Genomic DNA, 22,911 nt, shown 5'->3' with positions numbered 1-22,911 from the left:
GTAGGTTTGTATTAGCATTTAGAAGAGTGTATATAATTTTTATTATGTTTTGGACTGATTTTATGTTGGTCAGTTTTGGCTTGCCGAATTTTGTTCGAGAATCGAACAAAAAACGGTGAAACATCCATTGATGATTGTTGTCACTGATTTGTTGGGAAATTTTGGATGGTGTGAAGCCGGTTTGGCCGCGTTACGAGCATCACCGGAGTCCGGAATGAACCACCGGAATCTGGAACTTTTCCGGTCTTGTTCATACCCGACCCGATTTCGTTCTTGGCGACCCGACTCCGTTAGAGTCGTTATGTTGAAATTAACGACATTCACATTTTAAAATGCGGGATAAAAGTTCAGCTACCATTATGTGAATCCGAGAATTCGTCCAGTTTTTTTTTCAAATGCGTGTATACTTTATCTACATACCTGTAAAGTGTAATCTACTTTACAGCATAAAATATTTAACGTTTTATTTATGTTCTCAACGTTTAACGTTTGTGCACGAAGAAGCCAAGAAATAAAAACACGACATAAAATGTTTAACATTTTCTTTCTCTTCGCAACGTTAACGCATTACAAACCAAAAACACAAGGTCATCTTCGATTCATTATTTAAAAGAAAAACAAAAAATGTTATTTACAAAATTATTCCTTTTAACATAAGCGCATGAATTTATTTGTTGCAACCTACACGCAAGATTGTATCACGTTTTTTTAAAACCCCAATATTGAACATGTGTTGCTAAGACTCTGTTATAAATTTGTTGTTAAAAATTGATGTACCGTTAGAAAAATCGTTTTAATAAAATTAGATGACTATTTGGTAATATTTTTTATGTGTATATGTTTTGATGTAAAGAATTAAAAATAATAATAATTTTTAATATCAAAACTGTTTGTGCGATTGAATCAATAGCAAATGCGAGATTTACCATAAAAAGGTCTATTCTCAAACATGTTGCTAAAATATTTATCCCACAAATTGAATTGACAAGGTTACTCCATTTACAAATGATCAATTTCCCTCTCATATCAAACACAACTTTAAATAGATAAGAATGATACGCTAATTTTTTTTTTGAAAAAAAAATTGAATTAATTCAATAATGAAAAGTCATACGACATCTACAAGAACAATCGAGTCGAACAAACATAAAACAGATCATATTGCTGATTAATTTAGTCTTTATGAAAATACAATCAAGCGATTTGTTGAAATTGATATATACACATGTAACGCATTTACTAAAACCAGTTTGAGCTATCGATCGTATTTGCAATCCCATATAAATCTTTATCACTGAATCAAATCTCTGAAAATCCGACAGATCTAACGTCTTGGACATCGAATCACACCAAAACACACCAAAAACACATCAAGCTCTCACAAGGAGAGAATAAACAAAAACCAAATAAATTGGGAATAAATCTCACCCAACAAATATTTTATCAAACAAAAATACAATCTTAAACGATAAAAATCATTACACGGAGAGGAGTATTATTGAAAAACACAACCAAAGTAAGGAAAATAGATGATTTGGGGCTTTCCACCGGTGAAAACCGATGAAAGCCCCGAACGGCGGCTAGAAAAAAGAGAGGCTGAGAGAGTTTTTTTTAGGGTTTAAGAATGATACGCTAATTAAAATTGGAACAATGTTATGGGGCATATGGTTTGCGAGGAATAAAAGAGTCTGGAACACTGCGGCAACCGTGGAGTTGAGTTCGAAATCAGATTAATGACTCGAAGCAAGCATGGCAGAAAACACAGTTTAGCAGAACTGGTTCAACAAGTGAAGGTGACATAAAAAAAGGTAAGATAAGTGGCTGAAACTCAATGTCGATGCATCAGTTTTCTCGCATTTCCGTTTAATCAAATTTATGATTTTTTAAAAAAAAAATAAACAGATAATGACAAGAAAAAAAAAGAAGAAGAAACAAACTTGCAAAATTCACAAAAATTATAAATGCTAAACATGGCCTGGTCTTTCTTCGGCCTTACTCCCTAGTTTTTAAAAGGAAAGTAAGTAAATGATTATGAGATAAAATACATTCATATCATTTTTGAAGCAAAAATTTTGGGATGAAAGTATATCAAATTTACATTCATTATCACTTAATTTCGTTCATTTTTAAAATTCGGGAGCACAATGAAAGTGAAATTCCTCTAACTAGCTTACGATTGATTCTCTTCCTCTTTATAACTTGTGAGCCAGCTCGATATCAACATCTTCAATATCCGGCTAACATGGGATGAATTACAATTTTAACCTATTTTTATATAAAATTAACAAAAATGACCAATTTCTGAAAAGTTGACTAACTTTAGCCGATGAGATCCCAACTGTCAGTCAAGTATTCACTTTATATGATATACAAATTGGGATCCCCAAGTGACGTGGAGTATTAAAAAATGATCTTTTTTTCAAACTTGTTATTTTTGTTAATTTTTTTTAAAAATCAATTATTTTTGTCATGTAAATCCAAAACACCTCACCATCTTCCCAGCTTTAAACATTAAACATCATTCATAAAATTAATCATCATCATCTGCTCATTTATCTCTATCTAATCATCTCTACACAAACCCTAATTCACTGCAATTTCACAATTAATCGAATCACAATTTCATTTATTGGTTTATTTATCACTCTATTAGCTCGATCGCTCCCGTTTTTTCAGGATCTCTAAAACACACACATACACATTTGAATTGAGTTAATTAATAGTGAATACTAATGGATATATACGTATTACATTTAGCAATGGCGGCATTGATCGGAGCGTTATTTGTAGCTGTTTCTGTTTATTATATGGACCGTAAAACCCTAACTCAGTTATTAGAGTTTGCTAAGACTATGAATAGAGATAGGAATCGAAATATTCGAGATACCGATTTCGAGGATGATTCTTCGTTGTTGAATAAGTTTTCGGATAAACGTAGGCAGGGAAATCGCGGTGATGGTAGTGGTAGTGGTAATGGTAATGGTTCGGTTTATGTCGATGATATTCCTCCTGGTTTGCCTAAGCTACATACGGTTCCCGAGGGTAATGAGATGCTTGTAATGTTGTGTTTGGTTTTGTCGTGTTTGTGAACGTGTCAATTTTGTGTCGGTTTTAGTGTTTTGTGGAATGTGATTAATGTGGAGGATTTAAATGAATGCATAAGGTTAAGAGGATAAAATCGTGATGGACTAGTAATGAGTTGATTGAAAGTGTAAATTTTGTGTCCGTTTTAGTAGTTTATGAAATGTGATTTGTGTGGAGGCTTAAAATGAATATATAAGGTTAAGAGGATAGAAATGTGATGAACTAGTTATAAGTTGATTGAGTGTGTTGATTTTATCATTTGAATGAAATGTGATAAAATATGTAGGTTTGAAATGAATTTTTAAGCTCAATAGGATTGAATTATGATTAACTAATTAGTTCGAGTACACTGAGTGTGTCAAACTTTTCTAGGTTTTACTAGTTTATGAAATGTGATTAATGTGGAGGCTTAAAATGAATATAGAAGGTGAAGAGGATAGGATTGTGATAAACTAGTTATGAGTTGATTGAGCGTGTCGATTATGTGTAGGTTTATTATTTAAATGAAATGTGGTAAAAATTTGAAGGTCTATAATGAATATATATGCTTAACAGGATAGAATTATGATTAACTAATCAATTCGAGTTAACTGAGTGTGTCAATTTTGTCTCGGCTTTACTAGTTTATGAAATGTGATTCAGAACGGAGGCTTAAAATGAATGTAGAAGGTTAAGGGATAGAATTGTGATAAACTAGTTATTAGTTGATTGATCCTGTCGATTTGTGTAGTTTTGATATTTGAATGAAATGTGATAGATATGTAGGTTGGAAATGATCGTATAAGCTTGTATGGATGTAATTATGATAAACTAATTATTTTGAGATAAATGAGCATGCCAATTATGTGTTGATTTTTAAGATCTAATGAATACTGATCAAGTGTGGAAGCTTAAAATGAATATATAAGCTTAACATGATAGAATCAATAGAGCGTGTTGCGTCATTCAAATTAACTCGTACTTGGCTTTCTATGTGAAATGATGAAATGAAGTTGACTGTCAGTTAAAGATTGATTCATTAGATGTGTATGATATAGATTGCTTAGTAATTTTGGTGTTAGTGGTGTTCGTTATTGCAATTTTTTTACTTGGTTTTAGGAAAATCTGTTGGTTCGAACATGAGAGCTGGACATGTAATTAGACCTATGTCACCAAGGTCACCAACAGCTAGTATCTTCGAAAGTATGGAAGGATCAGATGAAGAAGATAATATGACCGACAGTTGTATTGTAGACTCTCCATATCTTTATACCAATGAAGACTCGGTTAGATTCGTTTTCAATTATGTGTCTTTTCCTGTTCACGTTATTTTTTTTAATATGGCGGGGTAGTTAGGAAGACTGGTTTTAAGCTATTATGTCTGGCTACATAACTTTTTAAATGCAAGTGCTGTTAAAGTTCTTATCTTCCATGCTCTTAATGAGCAGAACCTAGATTCAAGTTTATATGAGAATTTGCCGGAGCATGCAAGTGCTAATGGAGCCAGAGCTGTAGCAGCTGATATTCTTAGAAAAGAGCCAGAGCAAGAAACTTTTGTTCGACTCAAAATATCTCCAAGTGGTATCTATTCGTCCTTTTCTCTCTTAGCATGTACACCAATTTTTTAGAATTAGCTACCTTGTTGATGGTACAAGAGAAGAGTTCACAATTCATGGTAAAAAAAATGGTTAGGGATAACCATTATATTATGTGCAGGAACTTCCGAATGTAGTTAAGCATTATTTATGTAATAAGTATGATTATAATTTTTTTTTGTATTTTTCTAAAAGCAATACAATATTACATTGTAAAAGGAGTATTGGGAGTGCTTGGCTTTTATTTTTATAGCTAGAACGGGAATCTAAATGATTTTTTAGCTGAGAGAATATTCCTGGATTATATGTTGGTGAGCCATTCCCTACGAGAATTATATTTTGATGTTTTTGGTGGAAGGTTTAAATGAAGTACTAACTATATATGTATTACAAGTTTTTTCGTATTATCATTTAGAGACTCCATCATCGGATGAAGCAGAAGTCTTTCGGACTATCCAAACCTGTCTGGAAATGCGAGAAAGTTATATGTACAGGGAATCTGTAGCTCCATGGGAGAGAGAAAATATATACGATTCCAGTACATTGAAGCCCAATAAAAATCCATTTGATTATATTCCCGAGAAAAAAAGTGAAGTAAGTTTGAGATTTGTGCATCTTTTTGGAACAATTATTGTAGTTAGTTTTGTTGAATGTATAACAACCGTTGAGGCTGTATTTTATTGATTACATTTCTGCTAATCATAATTATCCTTTTTACAGCACTATTTTCAGATGGAGGATGGAGTGGTTCAGGTTTATGCAAACAAAGAAGGTAAGCGGAAACTGGTACTTGCCGTCTTGGCATACTTGTCCGGTTATATGGCTAAAGAACTGATCTGATTCTTTTTGTACTTGCTATACCTATTTCTGCTTTTGTGTCCTCAGCTACAGAGAAGCTCTATCCAGTTGCTGATGCTACAACATTTTTTACCGACCTACACTACATCTTGAAAGTAATAGCAGCCGGAAATATCAGAACATTGTGCCATCATCGTCTTGTACTTCTCGAACAAGTGAGTACCTTCTCATTCTATATCTTTGGTTATTGTTTCCAAGGGTTGTGAGATTTGTTTGTTCTATACAAAAATATGGCTTGATGTTTACCAAGATTGTTACTCAACATCTATTGCAGAAATTCAATCTTCACTTAATGCTTAATGCTGATAAGGAATTCTTAGCTCAAAAAAGTGCACCACATCGTGACTTTTACAACGTCAGGAAAGTTGACACACATGTTCATCACTCTGCATGTATGAACCAAAAACATCTTCTGAGGTTTATTAAATCAAAGTTGAAGAAAGAGCCAGATGAGGTAATTATTCGAAATTGATAGGGAAATATGTTCAGAATACAAGCTTTTCTCCTTTTCTGCAAGCCCTTGCCTCTTTTTACTCTCACACATCCAACAGCTGGATAGTGTGCTATATATTAGGCTTTTCCTGGAACAATTTTTTTTCCCTCAAAGGAGGTTTGTATGATTCAGGCATCTTTCTTTTGCTTGATGACATACTTTTCATATCCTGAAAATTAATATCACGCACATGTGTAACCTCGCTTCTTTTGTTATTCAGGTTGTAATATTCCGAGATGGTACATATCTCACCTTGAAAGAGGTTTTTGAGAGCTTGGATTTAACTGGGTAGTACTTTATCTATTTTATTTCTGTCTGAAGAGGAATTTTACATGATCGACTTCTTCACTGATTTAATTTTACCCACCAAAAAGATGCTCTTATTGGTTTTTTTAGGTATGATCTGAACGTGGACCTTCTAGATGTTCATGCTGACAAGAGCACCTTTCATCGTTTTGACAAATTTAACCTGAAGTACAATCCTTGTGGTCAAAGTAGGCTCAGAGAGATTTTCTTAAAGCAGGACAATCTTATTCAAGGTATGTGCTTTATTATATAGAAATTTGAGTTACATTGTGATTGTGTGGAATTCGAAAAATTATTCTGCTCTACAGTGTTATTATGTAAATGAGTAGTTATATTGTGCCCATTTTGGAAGTTAATGTATAGTCAATAGCCACTGTAGTATGAGTAATCATCCGTATACGTTTGTACATTGACAATTTGAATAGAGGCGCATTTTATTTATCTTTCATTTCCTCTCTTTATATTGAACCGTTATTTTGACTATCATATATATTGTTCTCCAATTTTTGACAGGGCGTTTCCTTGCTGAGGTGACGCAACAAGTTTTCTCAGATCTTGATACAAGTAAATACCAGGTGCGTGCTTGAACACAGTAAATACGTTGAACATTGGAATGATAATATGATATTAATTACTAATTTGCTGTGAAACTACCACATTATCCAGTGTATTGATTTGTTATGATGTATAAGAAATTATTGTCTGAACACTGAACAGGCTGGTCTAATCTAGAGAGAAGTTGTAGATAGTTTTTTTAAAGAATACTGACAGCACCATTTTCAATGTATATCGAAAACTAAGTGATGACTATATCTTACTCTGTATTGTCGCCCTTATTCTAAAATCAACACATGAATCATTGTTGAAAAATTACTTTATCAACTGTCAAATAAATATTAATGAATATTAAAGCATGTGTTGCTGTTAACTATTACCGCTGTTCCACGGGCATTATCATAACAGCAGGAATAGGTAGCAATAGCAGAGTATACCATGCCTTAATACACAAATAGCAGCTACTTTCTCTCCTTTTATGAACTGTGCTTTCTTCTCAGTTCCATTATGTTATAATTGTCTAATGTCAGTGTTTACTGATACAGATGGCGGAATACCGGATCTCAATATATGGGAGAAAGCAAAGTGAGTGGGACCAACTTGCCAGTTGGATAGTCAATAATGAATTGTACAGCAAGAATGTTGTTTGGTTGATACAGGTAGTGCTCTTGTTCAGAACAATTTTCTGATCACAATTTCAGATCTTTAATGCATTAGAAATATATTGTTCAATTTTTTAAAAAGATATAGATGGAATGGAGTAGAGCTTACTGTCTTGTTAAGTGCGTGTAGTTTTTCATTAGAACTGCATATTTTTGTCTTAGAAAAGAGGAATCTTCTGACTATACTTGATTTAAGAATGAATACTTATATTTTTGCTACTTTCTTTACATCTGAGTAAGATTCATAATTTAATACTTTCATATTTCTTTGTTTTCCAGCTTCCTCGACTGTACAATATATACAAAGAGATGGGGATTGTTACATCATTCCAAAACATACTCGACAATTTCTTCCTTCCTCTTTTCGAGGTTACCGTTGACCCCCAATCGCATCCTCAGTTGCATGTTTTTCTAAAGCAGGTATTGTACTTTCACATTTACAATTTTTATATGGAGTAGGATGACATTGTGTTACATTTGTATAGATATACAAGTTCAATTGATTCCAGAACCTGCTAGCCGGTTGCAATGACCATTGAACTAAACATGCCTGCGGAACTTGTTTTTTTTTAAAGTTTCCTTTCAGCACATCTCATTTCTTGTTGAGTTAGTAACTAATCGAGCGTCTTGAGTATGTATATTAAATCAACAACCTCTAGTGTGCATGAGGAGAGGGCATACAAGTGTGCTTACACCATACGTCAAATAAAATAAGACGTGCAACTGGAAGATATGGGCCCAAGAACACACACTAGTGACTATGATACCGTGCATAATTAATAGTATACTCAAATTTTAAGTGATCATGAGAGATCATAAGAAAAAATTAAGCTCAATTCCCTTGATATGTTTTCTTTTAATTTTCCTGCAACACCTCATTTGATTTTTTTTGCTCGTCATAAATGTTCATCTTTTGACTGTTGTAGGTTGTTGGCTTGGATTTAGTTGATGACGAAAGCAAGCCTGAAAGACGTCCCACAAAACATATGCCGACTCCAGCTCAGTGGACAAATATATTCAACCCTGCCTTTTCATACTACGTGTATTATTTTTATGCTAACCTCTATACACTAAACAAGGTGTGTATTGATGTATTTTAAGTTTTTGTTATGCATGCGTCAGTGTAACTTTGATCATATCATGATTCTTAACTAGCTCAGGATTAAGAATGCACCACACTGGATTGTCAAATACATGAACTTTGTCAGTAAACTAGCTTATTTTTAAGATAGTTGTACTGTCCTAGATTCATGGGTTGAATTCTGCCTTGCCCAATTTTTTCATCTCAGCTCCGAGAATCAAAGGGGATGACGACCATTAGATTTCGTCCACATTCAGGGGAGGTATCCTTTTAATCCATAATCCAGATTATTTTCTATTAGCAGTCAATTTTGTGTAATTCATTAAAGGTACATTTTCGTGTTCAGGCCGGTGATATTGACCACCTTGCTGCAACATTTCTCACTTGTCATAATATCGCCCATGGAATCAATTTAAGAAAATCTCCTGTTCTCCAATATTTATACTATCTGGCCCAGGTAAAAAGGAATGCCTTACATTTGACCTGATTATTATATTTTTCAATGTCTTACTCGTGCGTGTAATATTATGATGGTTACTAGATTGGATTGGCAATGTCTCCACTGAGTAACAACTCCTTGTTTGTGGATTATCATCGAAACCCATTTCCTATGTTCTTCTTAAGGGGACTCAATGTGTCCCTTTCGACTGATGATCCGTTACAGATCCATCTAACGAAAGAACCGCTTGTTGAAGAATATAGTATAGCAGCTTCGGTAAGTAACCTCCCTATTCCCTGTTGCACTCTAGTAAGTGTTGTTAGTAGACTAGTGGGGTTTATGTGCTTCCTTGTTACAGGTATGGAAGTTAAGTTCATGTGATTTATGCGAGATCGCCCGTAATTCAGTCTACCAATCGGGTTTCTCACATGCGTTAAAGGTAAAAGCTTTTATCTGCTTCTATTTTAAATTCGAGTTGGGGAGTTCATTACTGCTGTTTTTTTGTTGATATCGAGTTTTCAAAAACCTAATCGTAAAAATGTGAATCTTCGTATTAGAGCCAGTTTTGTTCGATGTTTACTGCATGAAATCTGTGTTAAGAGTCCAAATCAAGATGGTTTACAAATTGAAAGAAAGCTTATCTTTGTTTGTCATCCTGTATTTCATAGCTAATTAATAAAAATTACTTCTTCATGGAGAACCAGTTTTCTTTCAATGTTTAATGCTTACTGCTTCTATTTCTGAGGATCATCTGTGTTCTGTAAGTTTGCTTATGCACTTGATTATGTACTTCTAGGATGTTGACCAACTTTTGATCCGATTTATCCTCACTTCGGATTTTATTATTTTAGAAATGTAGGATTTCTTATTATAATGATCCTTTACTTTTCTAACTAAATTAAGTTATATTTGTGTGCTGATAATTCCCTGTCAGTCTCATTGGATTGGGAAGGAGTACTACAAGAGAGGACCGGATGGAAACGATATCCACAGGACCAATGTGCCTCATATTCGACTAGAATTTCGTGATTCAGTATGTGATGTTTTCCCTTACTAAATTAAACTGAAATTCTAATAGACAGATCCAAGCTAACAATATGTATACATATGTTCTTTCCAAGCCTATATATTTTTGTGTTGAAACAAATGATTGCCACTGACAGCATTATCAACATTTCTCTTGCAGATATGGAGAGACGAGATGCAACAGGTTTATCTGAGTAAAGCCATTTTTCCCAGGCACATTGAAACCTAGTGCTGGTGGTCAGTGTGTATATATCAAGGTCTCTCCCCCCCCCCTCTCTCACACACACACGCGCGCGCGCGTGCACACACTCACTCTCTTCCCCCTTATTGTTTTTTTTACAGAAATGGGGAAAAACCAAGATCAATGCACTTCCTGCCTGCTAATCTACCAAGATGAGAATAAGCTCTCCATGTAACTGAAGGAAAACCTCTTTATAGAAGTGTGTTGAGGGTGAAAACTCTTCAATGAAGTATTTTTAAGGCAGTATAGAGCAAGACTAAGATAGATCGATAGCATTGTTCCTCGAAGATCATGGCTTCTGATAGTAGCTTTTGACAGCTAGATACACGTACTAGAATAATCAAGAACAATAGGGACACTGGGGGATGTAACTGTTACATGGTTACTAGAACTTGTATACAACGTAGACATATACATTATTGGCCTGTTCTTTTTCAGTTTCTACTGCTGCCCAATCATAATTCTTAAGATATGACATACTCATTTGCCAGTTGTTTTCAAGTTTCTGCTGCTTCCTAATCATAATTTTATGGAGTATAACATAATTGATTATATAATTTGAAATCAACGAGGTCTTAGCTTCTTGCTACAACTCAACATTGTCTTAAACGGACAATTTTGATAATGAAATGTTGAAATCTCAGCAAACAGATAGTGATGTAGATATGTTGGAGTGGAGTTTAAGTTTGTCATTGTATGAAGCTCACTTGAGGACACTGCAGAGCGAAGTAGACAACTATTAGAAAATTCAGAAACTTCATAATCACTTATGATTACTATGATCAATGCATGATCTCCTGTAACTGGGTTTGAAATTCATGTAATGAACTTTTTTCTAAAGCTCGCCAAAAAGGAGATGAACTCACTTGTACAAATACGCAGCAATGCCCAGAATTATGCACAAGAGGATGACATCGCAGCAGAAGTTGCGACTTGATCTAAGCTGAACAAAACAAGAAATTTGCAAACAACTTAGATGACATTTCAAGGGTCAAGGATACATTCAAGGTCTGAGAAGTGTCAAGTGTCATCTATCTTATCAACCTTTGTAATGGTATCCTTCAGCTGCACATTAGCATTCCTTAGCTCAGAATTTGCTTTGTCAACCTGCAATCATGTCAAACAAACGAAACGTTATCAACACACACACACACACACACGCGTGCAGCAGACGCTAAAAGGCTGCTTGTCGACTAAAAGAAGCTTGTAAGCTGATGATATCTGACCTTATCATCAATTTCATCCATCAAAGGGACTTGCCTATCCAGTTCCTGCAAAGATAATCAGAGTAAAATGGAACAAGTTCAGTATTCTTTGCTCTCAGCCCCCGCGATTCAATTCAAGAGAAAGATCGGTAAGGATTTAAACCTCATTCATGTCATGTGCCATGTTCTTCAATGTATGTAACCCTTCTGCTATATCATCCAAACCTTCATCCTGCAGTCCAATCAATAGATCTCGAGAACATTCTAAAAGGTAGATGTGCCAAAGGGAACATACAATTTGATTAACAAAAGGCTTAATGACCTTTGCCACTGTACTCAAAAACCCTGAAGTTTTGTGTACCTCTTCAGCACTCGGGTATCCAAAATGTGTTTTTTACCCTTGGACCGGGAAAACCGGGTGAAAACCGGCCGGTCTAAGGGTAAAATGTTACGTTTTCAGTACCTAAGGGGCAAAAAGGTACGGTAATAAACTACATGGGCTGATGGGTATATTGGTGCAAAGTTTGAGGTTTAAAAGGTCATTAAGCCTTAACAAAATTTACATTTATACAAAAGATGAATCACATTACTTGCTTCATCTTCCTCATCTCATATTCCTGCCTGAAAGCATTGGTATCTTCAGTATGCTGAAAGTAGTCACTGTCGAATTTCCCATCTGACATTGTGTCGAAGCAACCAGTTGATAAGAATGAATACTATTAACTGTGCAAAAGACTGAGTACGAGTCAGTTGCCATACGCGAAGATTACCTGAAGTTGAATTGAATATGAATCCAGCATTTGAGCCTGAAGCTGTGAAACCACCAGTTTGTTTCGTTGCAACTGTGGATCCATCAGGCACGGCTTCAATCCTTTCCTTGAGCGCGATAACCAATTCACTTCGGGCCTCAAGCTCTTCCTTTGACAGCCCCTTGACCTACAAATTGATCATCAAAGCCATGAGTTTTGATCATTGAACAGGCCTTTTGTAAATTATACATAAGGTAAAATCATAAATCATGTCACATTTCTCTGTTCGAAAGCCCATTTTTAAGGCCGGTAGCCCTAAATGTCACTCTGGGGTGAAAAATGGTCCAAAATATCACTTCTGAAAATAATGATTCAAAATGTCACATCAAAACACTACATCGTGTAACGTTTAGGCAAAATGCCCAAAACGCTACATCGTGTAGCGTTATATCATGTTAATATCACATTTCTCTGTTCGAAAGCCCATTTTAAGGCCGTAAAGTGGATCACTAGAACCTATCTTTGAGGCAATATTCTACTCAATGTCTAAAATAAGTTTCAAGTATGCTGAGGCTCCTAAAATTCACACTCAGAGAAACATATAAACCTTTTTGAAAGCAAGTCTCTGTAACTTAGGGATATCTTCAAGCAAACGAGCCTTGGATCGTCGTATCTCAGCATTAATCGCTACAGCTATTGCTCTCCTTGTCTCCAATGCCACGGTCTCTCCCTTCTACGATATTACACAAACACACGCTGAGTAAAAATGAACACGGGAATCGTATGTTGTGTAAAATATGTGTGAAATGTGTAGAACCTGAAGAAATTGATGCAGGTCAGCATCCACAGCTGCGTAAAGGCGTAAAAAAGCATCATCAGAAGCACCTGCAGCAATGTTGACTTGTTTCTGCTTATCTAAATCGTATTTGTCATACTTCTTGCATATAGCATCAACTCTAGTTATCATATCTGTCACGCCCATGTCAACACACACGAATGCTCACTCGTATTTACGTGATTTGCAGATTGTGGCGTGTTTGCGTTTTTGAGGTAATCACTTAGTTGTTGAAGGAAGCCTGCTATCATTCAGAAATGAAAGCCGGCAGGAAAGAGAAAGAATGACGGAGATGGCTAGAATTTTAATTTTTTTACACTTTTACTATAAAAATTGTTAGAATATAACTTGAATCGATATATACCCCAAACGTTGACGACTAAATGGGATCTCAGACCAAATTTAAATTTGAAAAAGAATGTTAGTAACACCTGCATCAGGGGCTCTTCTTGGAGTGCTTGGTATATGCCCCAAACGCTGACGACTAAATGGGACCTCAGGACCAAATTTAAATTCGAAAAAGAATGTTAGTAACCCAAATGCTGACGACTAAATGGGACCTCAGGACCAAATTTAAATTCGAAAAAGAATGTTAGTAACGATGTTTAACACCTGCATCAGGGGCTCTTCTTGGAGTGCTATTGCACAAGCTTCTGTATTTATTAGCACAGATACTAAATTGTAAGACATGTAAGTCTTTTTTTTTGACAAATATGGATTATAGTCTTACAACTTATTCTTATAAATTTCCTTTTCGAGATAAGGAAGAATCGAACCCAAGACCTGGGACGACAGAGGATAAACTCATAACCACTTGAGTTATCCGACCGTAAGACATATAAGTCTAATTATGCAGAAGAAATAAAAACAGACATATAAGTCTAATTATGCAGAAGAAATAAAAACAATCATCATTCTAACGAAGCTAAGATACATTCGAAACTTCATTAATTTATTGAATTTTAACAAGACGGAAAATGCAGCAACACATCAAGCTGAAATCACAGCTTCCTCCATTTTCATAGCCATGGACTCAAGTCCAAGTTGATACTTTCTCAGCAGATCTTCCACTCTCCAGCCATTCACCGGATCAACGACAAACGACCATTCGATCATGCATCCATGATCAGCAGCACCTGCAGGAGAAACTCTGACCGTCGAAACATACGAATTGAATCCTATATTAGAATCAACAATCTCATAGCTCAAACTCAGATTACTTTCATCAATGGCTACAAGTTTTTCTTTAGACCATGCAGCACAACCATCAGAAGTAGGAATCGAACAACCCAAACAGTAACGAACGCAACCAAGTTCGCCATTGGATCCATAGATCCCATAGGAAGTTTCCAGACCTGTAAACCATTTGTGTAAATTAAAAAAGTCTTTGTAAAGAGACCATATTTGATCTGCAGTAGCTTTGCTTAGTGTTGTGCATACCTTGCCTTCCCACTTTTTTCCTTCCATGCTACACATTAGTTTTTTCTTAGTCCGTCGAGATTTTAAAGGATTTTTTTGGATTCTTGAAATCAAGAGATATTCAATTTGAATTTTAAAAAATCTTTTAAAATTTGATGCTATTTAATGGAGATTAGAAAATGTCTTTTAAAATATGCGTGTATTCAATTTAGATTTTAAAAAGTATACTGAAATCTGTCGGTATTCAATTTATATTTTTAAAAATCCATCAAAATTTGATGGTAATCAAAAATCCTTGGTTTTTTTTAATTTGAAAAAGTGGCGGATTTTGATGAATTTGTTAGTTCATTTTTAATCTTTTGAATTGAAATCTCTTTAAAATACATGAAATTTTGAATGATTTCTGAAAAACTTTACAAAATCAGCAAGACTCTGCAAGTTTTTTTATCAACTCCGTCAAAATTTACGAACAAATAAAATCAACGAAAATCTTGTAAAATCCATAAATTATTATCAATCCTTTAAAATCTGAAATGAATACCCCTATTAGTATAGTTTATATGCTAATACTAACTCGAACCAAAGATCCTGAACGATAAAAGATAAGCCCGGACTCCATCAGTCTGACGTAAAAAAAATTGGTTACAATTAAGTAACTGAGAGAATAAGAATAAGTGTAAGAATAGTGTGATGACAATGGAGATTAGTTGGAGGTTTGTTAAGAAGTAGTTGTGAGATCAAATGGTTGTCGGTTGGTGAACTTGCTAACGTTGTATGCTTTGGAATATAGTGACTCTAGTCATTGAGTACAGTGGCCGGTTAAACGGATTAAAAGCCCACCAGATTTTATACAAATAATTTATTTTGATTTTTCCGATAATATTATGAAGTACAGAAAAATTTTGAGGTATAAATATTTTTCCATGGTGTCACATTTCTCATTTCATATTGTACGTACAAGTTACAAACACAACCTCACTGAAATAAATTTTTTAGAATCGTTTTTGTGTTCGAGCTCTAGGCTTAACGAACCGGGCCAAACTGAGCCCTTAACAAGCCAAACTCTTAACAAGCCAAACTCGATTAAGCTCGATTCGCAAACAACTCTAAAATAGACTTTTCCAAAATTCGAATATAATTAAGTTAAGAAGTATAATCTAGCAAAGATAATTCACAACACCAACATTATTTACACTTTTGAATTGTACAATGTCATGATTTTGTCAATATTTTTGGGTTTTTGATTGAAGTTACGCTAAGAACAAGGAATAAAATGCAGAGAAAATAAAAGATGCAATAAAAGTTCATTTCATTTCATTTGATAAATCCTCCGGGATGCACCGAATGTTGCATATATAAAACTTAAACCTAAAACGATTTTGTACTATTGGGCTTGTAGCCTACTCTTCATGTACTGTTTGTCACGGTCCAACATTAATTTGGTCCACTAAACATCTATCAACCCAAGTACCCCAATTAATCCAAATCGTGACAAATTGACAATGCCTTGCTCTTGAAAACATACTTGTCCTCAAGGATATAGTTTAAATAATCCCAGTACTTCTCAAATTCTCGAATATTAGCCTTATCACTGAGAATGAAGTTTAACTTGAATCCTGATTAAAAAATTGTCATCAAACAACAGTTCTCCAAGAACCTTACCAAGCTCTGTTTTCTCAACACCATATGAACTTAAACAGGAATGAACCAGTGGGTTGTTGTGCCTTTTCTGGTCCTCCTCTCGACCAAAGAACATTTTCTGCAACAGCACCAACAGCTTGGTTTTGACCCACCATTTTTCCATAAAGCATATCACCAACATCAATCAACCTCTCTTTCTCAATTTGTCTGAGCTTTGTCACAGGAATACTAGTCCACCGACTAACAATTTATGCAATTTGCTCGAGCCCAACAGTTTCTGTGAGCAATAGATTTTCGTTTGTATTCCATTTGAGCCTTGTCAATACACTCTCCACTTCCCGAATAGCACCACATCTCAGATCCGCAACCTACCCAAATCACTTCTTCTTTCAGCTTATTGAGATCTAAAATTAAGCTTCTCCCTCTTTTGTTTGAGTGGACGAATATATTTTGATATTCTCCTCTTTTTTGTACTTTATCATTAACGATTGGATCTTATCCCTTAGATCATCAAGCTCCATTTTTACATTTCCAACCCGAGATTTGCTAACTTAATCTTTCTCTTTCTCAAGGGCATGAAGCTCAATTTTTAGTTGCATTCTAGTGCTCTCCACGTTATCAATTTCTTCAGGTTGACTACCAGGTTGCACATTTGCGCAAATTTCATCAATAAGATCGATTGTGTTGTCTGAAAAATGTTTACCAGTAATGTATCGGCTTGACAGTTGTGCTGCATTAGCAAGAGCTCTTTCCTGTATTCGAACACCATGATGTCCTTCAAATCTATCTTTCAGGCCTTGGGGGATGTTAATTGTGTCGAGCACACAAGGTTCAATCACATAAACTTGTTGAAAACGCCTCTCAGCCGCAACATCTTGTTCCACATATTTCCTGTTTTCCTCCAAAATAGTGGCATCAATGCGACGCAAACTGCCCTCTGACAAACATTGGTTTAAACAAATTAGCAGCATCCATAAATCCTTATGTTCGACCAGTACCAAGAACCAAGTGAATCTCTTTAATAAATAGAATCACCATCCCATCAGCCTCATCTACTTCCTACAAAACTGATTTCAATCTTTTCTCGAACCCCCATCGATATTTTGCCCCGGCAACTAAAACCCCCATGTCCAATGTAATTAGCCTTACATCATATAGATTACTCGGTACATCTCCCCTAACATTCCTCTGTGATAGGCCTTCAACAACAGTTATTTTCCACACTCCAGGCTTTCCAATAAGAACATGATTGTTTTTCGTTCTTCTCGAAAGAACTCTCACAACTCTTTGAATTTCTTCATGTATAAATCCAGATATAGAATCCAAACACCAGTTCTTCTAAAGATTACCATCGCCACAAAAACAGTTCAATGAAACAACAAATCCAATACCCTTCTCAAGCAACTCTGACTAAAATAAGTATTTATTAATTTCTACTATAACTTCAAACTTGCCATACTCATCCTCATGTAATTTCTTATAACATATCATGTCACCATCAAAAACTAGAAAACATTTTCCAGCATCAAATGACCTCCCGACTAGAACTAACTTCTTATGATTATGTAATCCCTGAATAAGCACATCACAGTCATATCCATCAAACATTTGTGTTCCATTTACATTATTTTTGAAATTAACACCAAAATTTTCAAAAACTTTATCATACTCATTCCCATAAAGCTTACAAGATACAACCCTATCATAATCTATTTTCAAAGCATTTCAATAGAGTTTGGGAGAGTAGATAACTGAATTTGTACCTTGCGACGTCGTTATTGGAACGTTTTGGAAATATATTATCTTGGAATTTTCATCAAATACATGATGTGCGAATATTGCAGGTAACAAATTTGGCGTATTTGAGTATGTCTCTTTTGCCAGGGTGCTCTTTTTGTCGTCTTCGACAATTCCCAGCACATCCTCCTTGACTACTTCGGGCATATCTGCTTCAACCTTTATTTCTAATATATTCTCGTTGATCATCTCTGATGAAGTTTCACAGCTCTTCCCCATCTTCTCAGGTATGTGAGTTATTTGAGTCATTCTCTCCTCCATCTTACGCCAAACATTATCAACAGGCCCGGGAACTAGCACTTCACAAGTAGTAACAGTTCCTTCGTCTTTAAACAGATTTAATAAATTTGTTACTCTCGTCTTCCCCTCTATTAACGTTGTCACTTGATTGATTTTGTTATCCAACTGACTAATTTTGCTATCCATTTGGTGTAAGAAGGTCCTAGTAACAGAAGAAACTGGCACAAGAGTTGCTGGATTTGCAGGTGCGCAGGAAGCAGTATAAAATTGATGAGGTGGTGGTAGAGGTGGTGGTTCAAGTGGGTGTACAAGATATGGAGGCGTTGGAGGTGATGTGTATTGAAGCATATATGTTGGAAAAGGTGTGTGTGGGTATGAATGATGAAAATTAGGGTTCTGGAATTGATTTTAAGGATATGAAATGGAAGGATAATCAACGGTGTGTACGCCATGTCCCAGAAATCGCAGGCTCTAATACCATTTGTCATGATTTTGTCAATATTTTTGGGTTTTTGATTGAAGTTAAGCTAAGAACAAGGAATAAAATGCAGAGAAAATAAAAGATACAATAAAACTTCATTTCATTTCATTTGATAAATCCTCCAGGATGCAGAGAATGTTGCATATATAGAACTTATACCTAAAATGCTTGTTTTACTATTGGGCTTGTAGCCTATTCTTCATGGACTGTTTGTCACTGTCCAACATTAATCTGGTCCACCAAACATCTATCAACCCAAGTACCCCAATTGATCCAAATCGTGACAATGCCTTGCTCTTGAAAACATACTTGTCCTCAAGGATGTACTTTAAATAATCTCAGTACTTCTCAAATTCTCGAATATTAGCCTTATCACCGAGAATGAAGTTTAACTTGAATCCTGATCAAAAAATTGTCATCAAACAACAGTTCTCCAAGAGCTTTACCAAGCTCTGTTTTCTCAACACCAGATGAACTTAAAAACAGGTGTGAACCAGTGGGCTGTTGTGCCTTTTCTGGTCCTGCTCTCGACCTAAGAACAGCTTTTGCAACAGCACCAACAACTTGGTTTTGACCCACCATTTTTCCATTAAGCCTATCACCAACATCAATCAACCTCTCTTTCTCAATTTGTCCGAGCTTTGTCACAGGAATACTAGTCCATCAACTAACAATTTATGCAATTTGCTCGGGGCCAACAATTTCTGTGAGCATTAGATTTTCGTCTGTATTCCCTTTGAGCCTTATCAATGCACTCTCCACTTCCTGAATAGCACCACATCTCAGATCCGCAACCCTACCCAAATCACTTCTTCTTTCAGCTTCTTGAGATCTAAAATTAAGCTTCTCCCTCTTTTGTTTAAGTGGACGAATATATTTTGATATTCTCCTCTCTTTTGTACTTTATCATTAACGATTGAATCTTATCCCTTAGATCATCAAGCTCCATTTTTACCTTTCCAACACGAGATTTGCTAACTTAATGTTTCTCTTTCTCACGGGCATGAAGCTCAATTTTTAGTTGCATTCTAGTGCTCTCCAGGTTATCAATTTCTTCAGGTTGACTACCAGGTTGCACATTTGCGCAAATTTCATCAATAAAATTGATTGTGTTGTCTGAAAAATATTTACCAGTAATGTATCGGCTTGACAGTTGTGCTGCATTAGCAAGAGCTCTTTCCTGTATTCGAACACCATGATGTCCTTCATATCTATCTTTCAGGCCTTGGGGGATGTTAATTGTGTCGAGCACACTAGGTTCAGTCACATAAACTTGTTGAAAACGCCTCTCAGCCGCAACATCTTGTTCCACATATTTCCTGTTTTCCTCCAAAATGGTGGCATCAATGCGACGCAAACTGCCCTCTGACAAGCATTGGTTTAAACAAATTAGCAGCATCCAAAAACCCTTATGTTCGACCAGTACCAAGAACCAAGTGAATCTCTTTAATAAATAGAATCACCATCACATCAGCCTCATCTACTTCCTACAAAACTGATTTCAATCTTTTCTCGAACCCCCATCGATATTTTGCCCCGACAACTAAAACCCCCATGTCCAATGCAATTAGCCTTACATCATATAGATTACTCGGTACATCTCCCCTAACATTCCTCTGTGATAGGCCTTCAACAACAGTTATTTTCCCCACTCCAGGCTTTCCAATAAGAACATGATTGTTTTTCGTTCTTCTCGAAAGAACCCTCACAACTCTTTGAATTTCTTCATGTATAAATCCAGACATAGAATCCAAACACCAGTTCTTCTAAAGATTACCATCGCCACAAAAACAGTTCAATGAAACAACAAATCCAATACCCTTCTCAAGAAACTCCGACTAAAATAAGTATTTATTAATTTCTGCTATAAGCTCAAACTTGCCATACTCATCCTCATGTAGTTTCTTATAACATATCATGTCACCATCAAAAACTAGAAAACATTTCCCAGCATCAAATGACCTCTCGACTAGAACCAACTTCTTATGATTATACAATCCTTGAATAAGCACATCACAGTCATATCCATCAAACATTTGTGTTCCATTTACATTATTTTTGAGATTAACACCAAAATTTTCAAAAACTTTACCATACTCATTCTCATGAAGCTTATAAGCCACAACCCTGTCATAATCTATTTTTAAAGCATTGCAATAGAGTTTGGGAGAGTAGATAACTGAATTTGTACCTTGCGGCGTCGCTATTGGAACGTTTCAGAAATATATTCTCTTGGAATTTTCATCAAATACATGATGTGCGAATATTGCAGGTAACAAATTTAACGTATTTGAGTATGTCTCTTTTGTCAGGGCGCTCTTTTGGCGTCTTCGACAATTCCCAACACATCCTCCTTGACTACTTCGGGCAAATTTGCTTCAACTTTTATTTCTAATATATTCTCGTTGATCATCTCTGATGAAATTTCACAGCTCTTCCCCGTCTTCTCAAGTATGTGAGTTATTTGAGTCATTCTCTCCTCCATCTTATGCCAAACATTATCAACAGGCCCGAAAACTGGCATTTCACAAGTAGTAACAGTTCCCTCGTCTTTCAACAAATTTAATAAATTTGTTACTCTCGTTTTCTCCTCTATTAAATCTATCACTTGATTGATTTTGTTATCCAACTAACTAATTTTGCTATCAATTTGGTGTAAGAAGGTCCTATTAATAGAAGAAACTGGCACATGAGTTGCTGAATTTGCAAGTGCGCTGGTAGCAGTATAAAATTGATGAGGTGGTGGTAGAGGTGGCAGTTTAAGTGGGTGTATAAGATATGGAGGCGTTGGAGGTGATGTGTATTGAAGCATATATGTTGAAAAAGGTGTGTGTAGGTATGAATGATGAAAATTAGGGTTCTGGAATTGATTTGAAGGATATGAAATGGAAGGATAATCAACGGTAACAGTGTACGCCATGTCCTAGAAATCGCAGGCTCTGATATCATTTGTCATGATTTTGTCAATATTTTTGGGTTTTTGATTGAAGTTAAGCTAAGAACAAGGAATAAAATGCAGTGAAAATAAAAGATACAATAAAAGTTCATTTCATTGATAAATCCTCTAGGATGTAGAGCATGTTGCATATATAGGACTTAAACCTAAAATGCTTGTTTTACAATTGGGCTTGTAGCCTATTCTTACTGGACTGTTTGTCATTGTCCAATATTAATCTGGTCCACCAAACATATATCAACCCAAGTACCCCAATTCATCCAAATCGCGACATACACAGATATAAATCTTCAGCATTTGCAAATCTTCTAACCAGAGGGACTTACACAAGGAAATGAAACACCGTCTGATAACACAAGGTGAATTCACAAAATATGTTGCATCAGTCAAATCCAAATTGATATCTGATATCGTCAAATCTCGGCCTCGAAGATTGGACAGTTACTTGCATAATACATATTTTCTGAAAGCCGCATAAAACCTCGCCAGGATTAATAAAATATATTAACAAATCTTCCAAAATTTACTATTTTGTCAATAAAAAAATCATATAATTTGATATACATTTATAATATCTAACTAGATTTTGATAACTATATGATATCTTAATTAAACAGTCAAGTGCTAAAAAACGTTAAAAATCCAATTAAAAACTCGAAACGTTCTATTTAATAAAATCCCCTTAATTGCAATGTCACTCTATTTAAAGACTTAATAAAATCTCAATAAAATTTTGGCTTAACAATGTTTTAAACCTTAAATCTTTAATTCAAAATTGTAGTAGAACAAGTAGAAAAAAAATCAGATTCAATCAATGAAAACATATTTATTACCTTCAGACAAGCTGATTTATACCATTTTTTCTCGTGCCAATGTTAAAAAGATACTTTTTAGCCCTTCAAGAATAAAAATGAACGATTTTTATGCAAACTTTAAGGCGTAAAAAGTGATTAAGTCTAAAATTTTAGATAAAACAATAATTTATGAGAAACATGATTGCTTAAAAATACATAAATCAATGTTAATATAAAGTTAAAACTCTTTAAAGTGATATGGTTGAAATCAATAAAAAAAAATTACTTTAGTCCGCTTTTTATTTTTATGAGAGTAAATATACAGTGTGTTTGTTATATTGGAACCGGAAAAAAATATTATTTTACCGAAATTACTACTTTATCGATTAGTAATTCATCGAGAACTTCACGATATTTTATCCATAGTGAAAAATAACATAGTAGAAAAAATTTACAATTTTTGTATAAATAAAAT

General features: G+C 35.0%; 3 protein-coding genes and 2 pseudogenes across 4 annotated transcripts; 1 reads left to right on the top strand and 4 right to left on the bottom strand.

Moving 5' to 3' along the window:
• The first annotated feature begins 2,561 nt into the window (after positions 1–2,561).
• LOC141668913 (AMP deaminase-like) lies at positions 2,562–10,677 on the top strand. 2 transcript variants are annotated; one of them, XM_074475976.1, is made up of 20 exons: positions 2,562–3,042; positions 4,183–4,349; positions 4,512–4,644; positions 5,074–5,252; positions 5,379–5,430; positions 5,544–5,671; positions 5,791–5,970; positions 6,230–6,297; positions 6,406–6,548; positions 6,829–6,890; positions 7,416–7,529; positions 7,812–7,952; positions 8,459–8,611; positions 8,822–8,875; positions 8,960–9,070; positions 9,155–9,328; positions 9,411–9,491; positions 9,987–10,085; positions 10,239–10,335; positions 10,421–10,677. In XM_074475976.1, the coding sequence occupies exons 1-19, from the start codon at positions 2,733–2,735 to the stop codon at positions 10,305–10,307; spliced, it is 2,418 nt and encodes an 805-aa protein (XP_074332077.1). In that variant the 5' UTR covers positions 2,562–2,732; the 3' UTR covers positions 10,308–10,335; positions 10,421–10,677. The 2 variants fall into 2 exon arrangements, with proteins under 2 accessions (XP_074332077.1, XP_074332076.1); XM_074475975.1 differs by having other exon boundaries at positions 5,053–5,252.
• LOC141668914 (syntaxin-71-like) lies at positions 10,678–13,485 on the bottom strand. Its single transcript, XM_074475977.1, has 9 exons — positions 13,091–13,485; positions 12,881–13,006; positions 12,295–12,460; positions 12,115–12,200; positions 11,688–11,756; positions 11,546–11,590; positions 11,364–11,426; positions 11,186–11,262; positions 10,678–11,035 (listed from the first exon to the last, which is right to left on the bottom strand). The coding sequence occupies exons 1-9, from the start codon at positions 13,253–13,255 to the stop codon at positions 11,023–11,025; spliced, it is 810 nt and encodes a 269-aa protein (XP_074332078.1). The 5' UTR covers positions 13,256–13,485; the 3' UTR covers positions 10,678–11,022.
• A 341-nt stretch (positions 13,486–13,826) lies between these two features.
• Positions 13,827–14,627, bottom strand: LOC141667513 (lachrymatory-factor synthase-like). Its single transcript, XM_074474038.1, has one exon. It carries the CDS (start codon positions 14,582–14,584, stop codon positions 14,099–14,101), a length of 486 nt encoding a protein of 161 aa, XP_074330139.1. The 5' UTR covers positions 14,585–14,627; the 3' UTR covers positions 13,827–14,098.
• A 1,488-nt stretch (positions 14,628–16,115) lies between these two features.
• Positions 16,116–18,553, bottom strand: LOC141664470 (putative chaperone protein ClpB2, chloroplastic; annotated as a pseudogene).
• Positions 18,554–19,058: 505 nt separating this feature from the next.
• On the bottom strand, positions 19,059–20,431 carry LOC141664469 (chaperone protein ClpB1-like; annotated as a pseudogene).
• Between the last annotated feature and the right edge of the window lie 2,480 nt (positions 20,432–22,911).

Source organism: Apium graveolens, chromosome 6 (genome assembly GCF_009905375.1).
Source record: "Apium graveolens cultivar Ventura chromosome 6, ASM990537v1, whole genome shotgun sequence".
Taxonomy (NCBI): domain Eukaryota; kingdom Viridiplantae; phylum Streptophyta; class Magnoliopsida; order Apiales; family Apiaceae; genus Apium; species Apium graveolens.
This window is presented reverse-complemented; position numbering and strand designations above follow the sequence as displayed.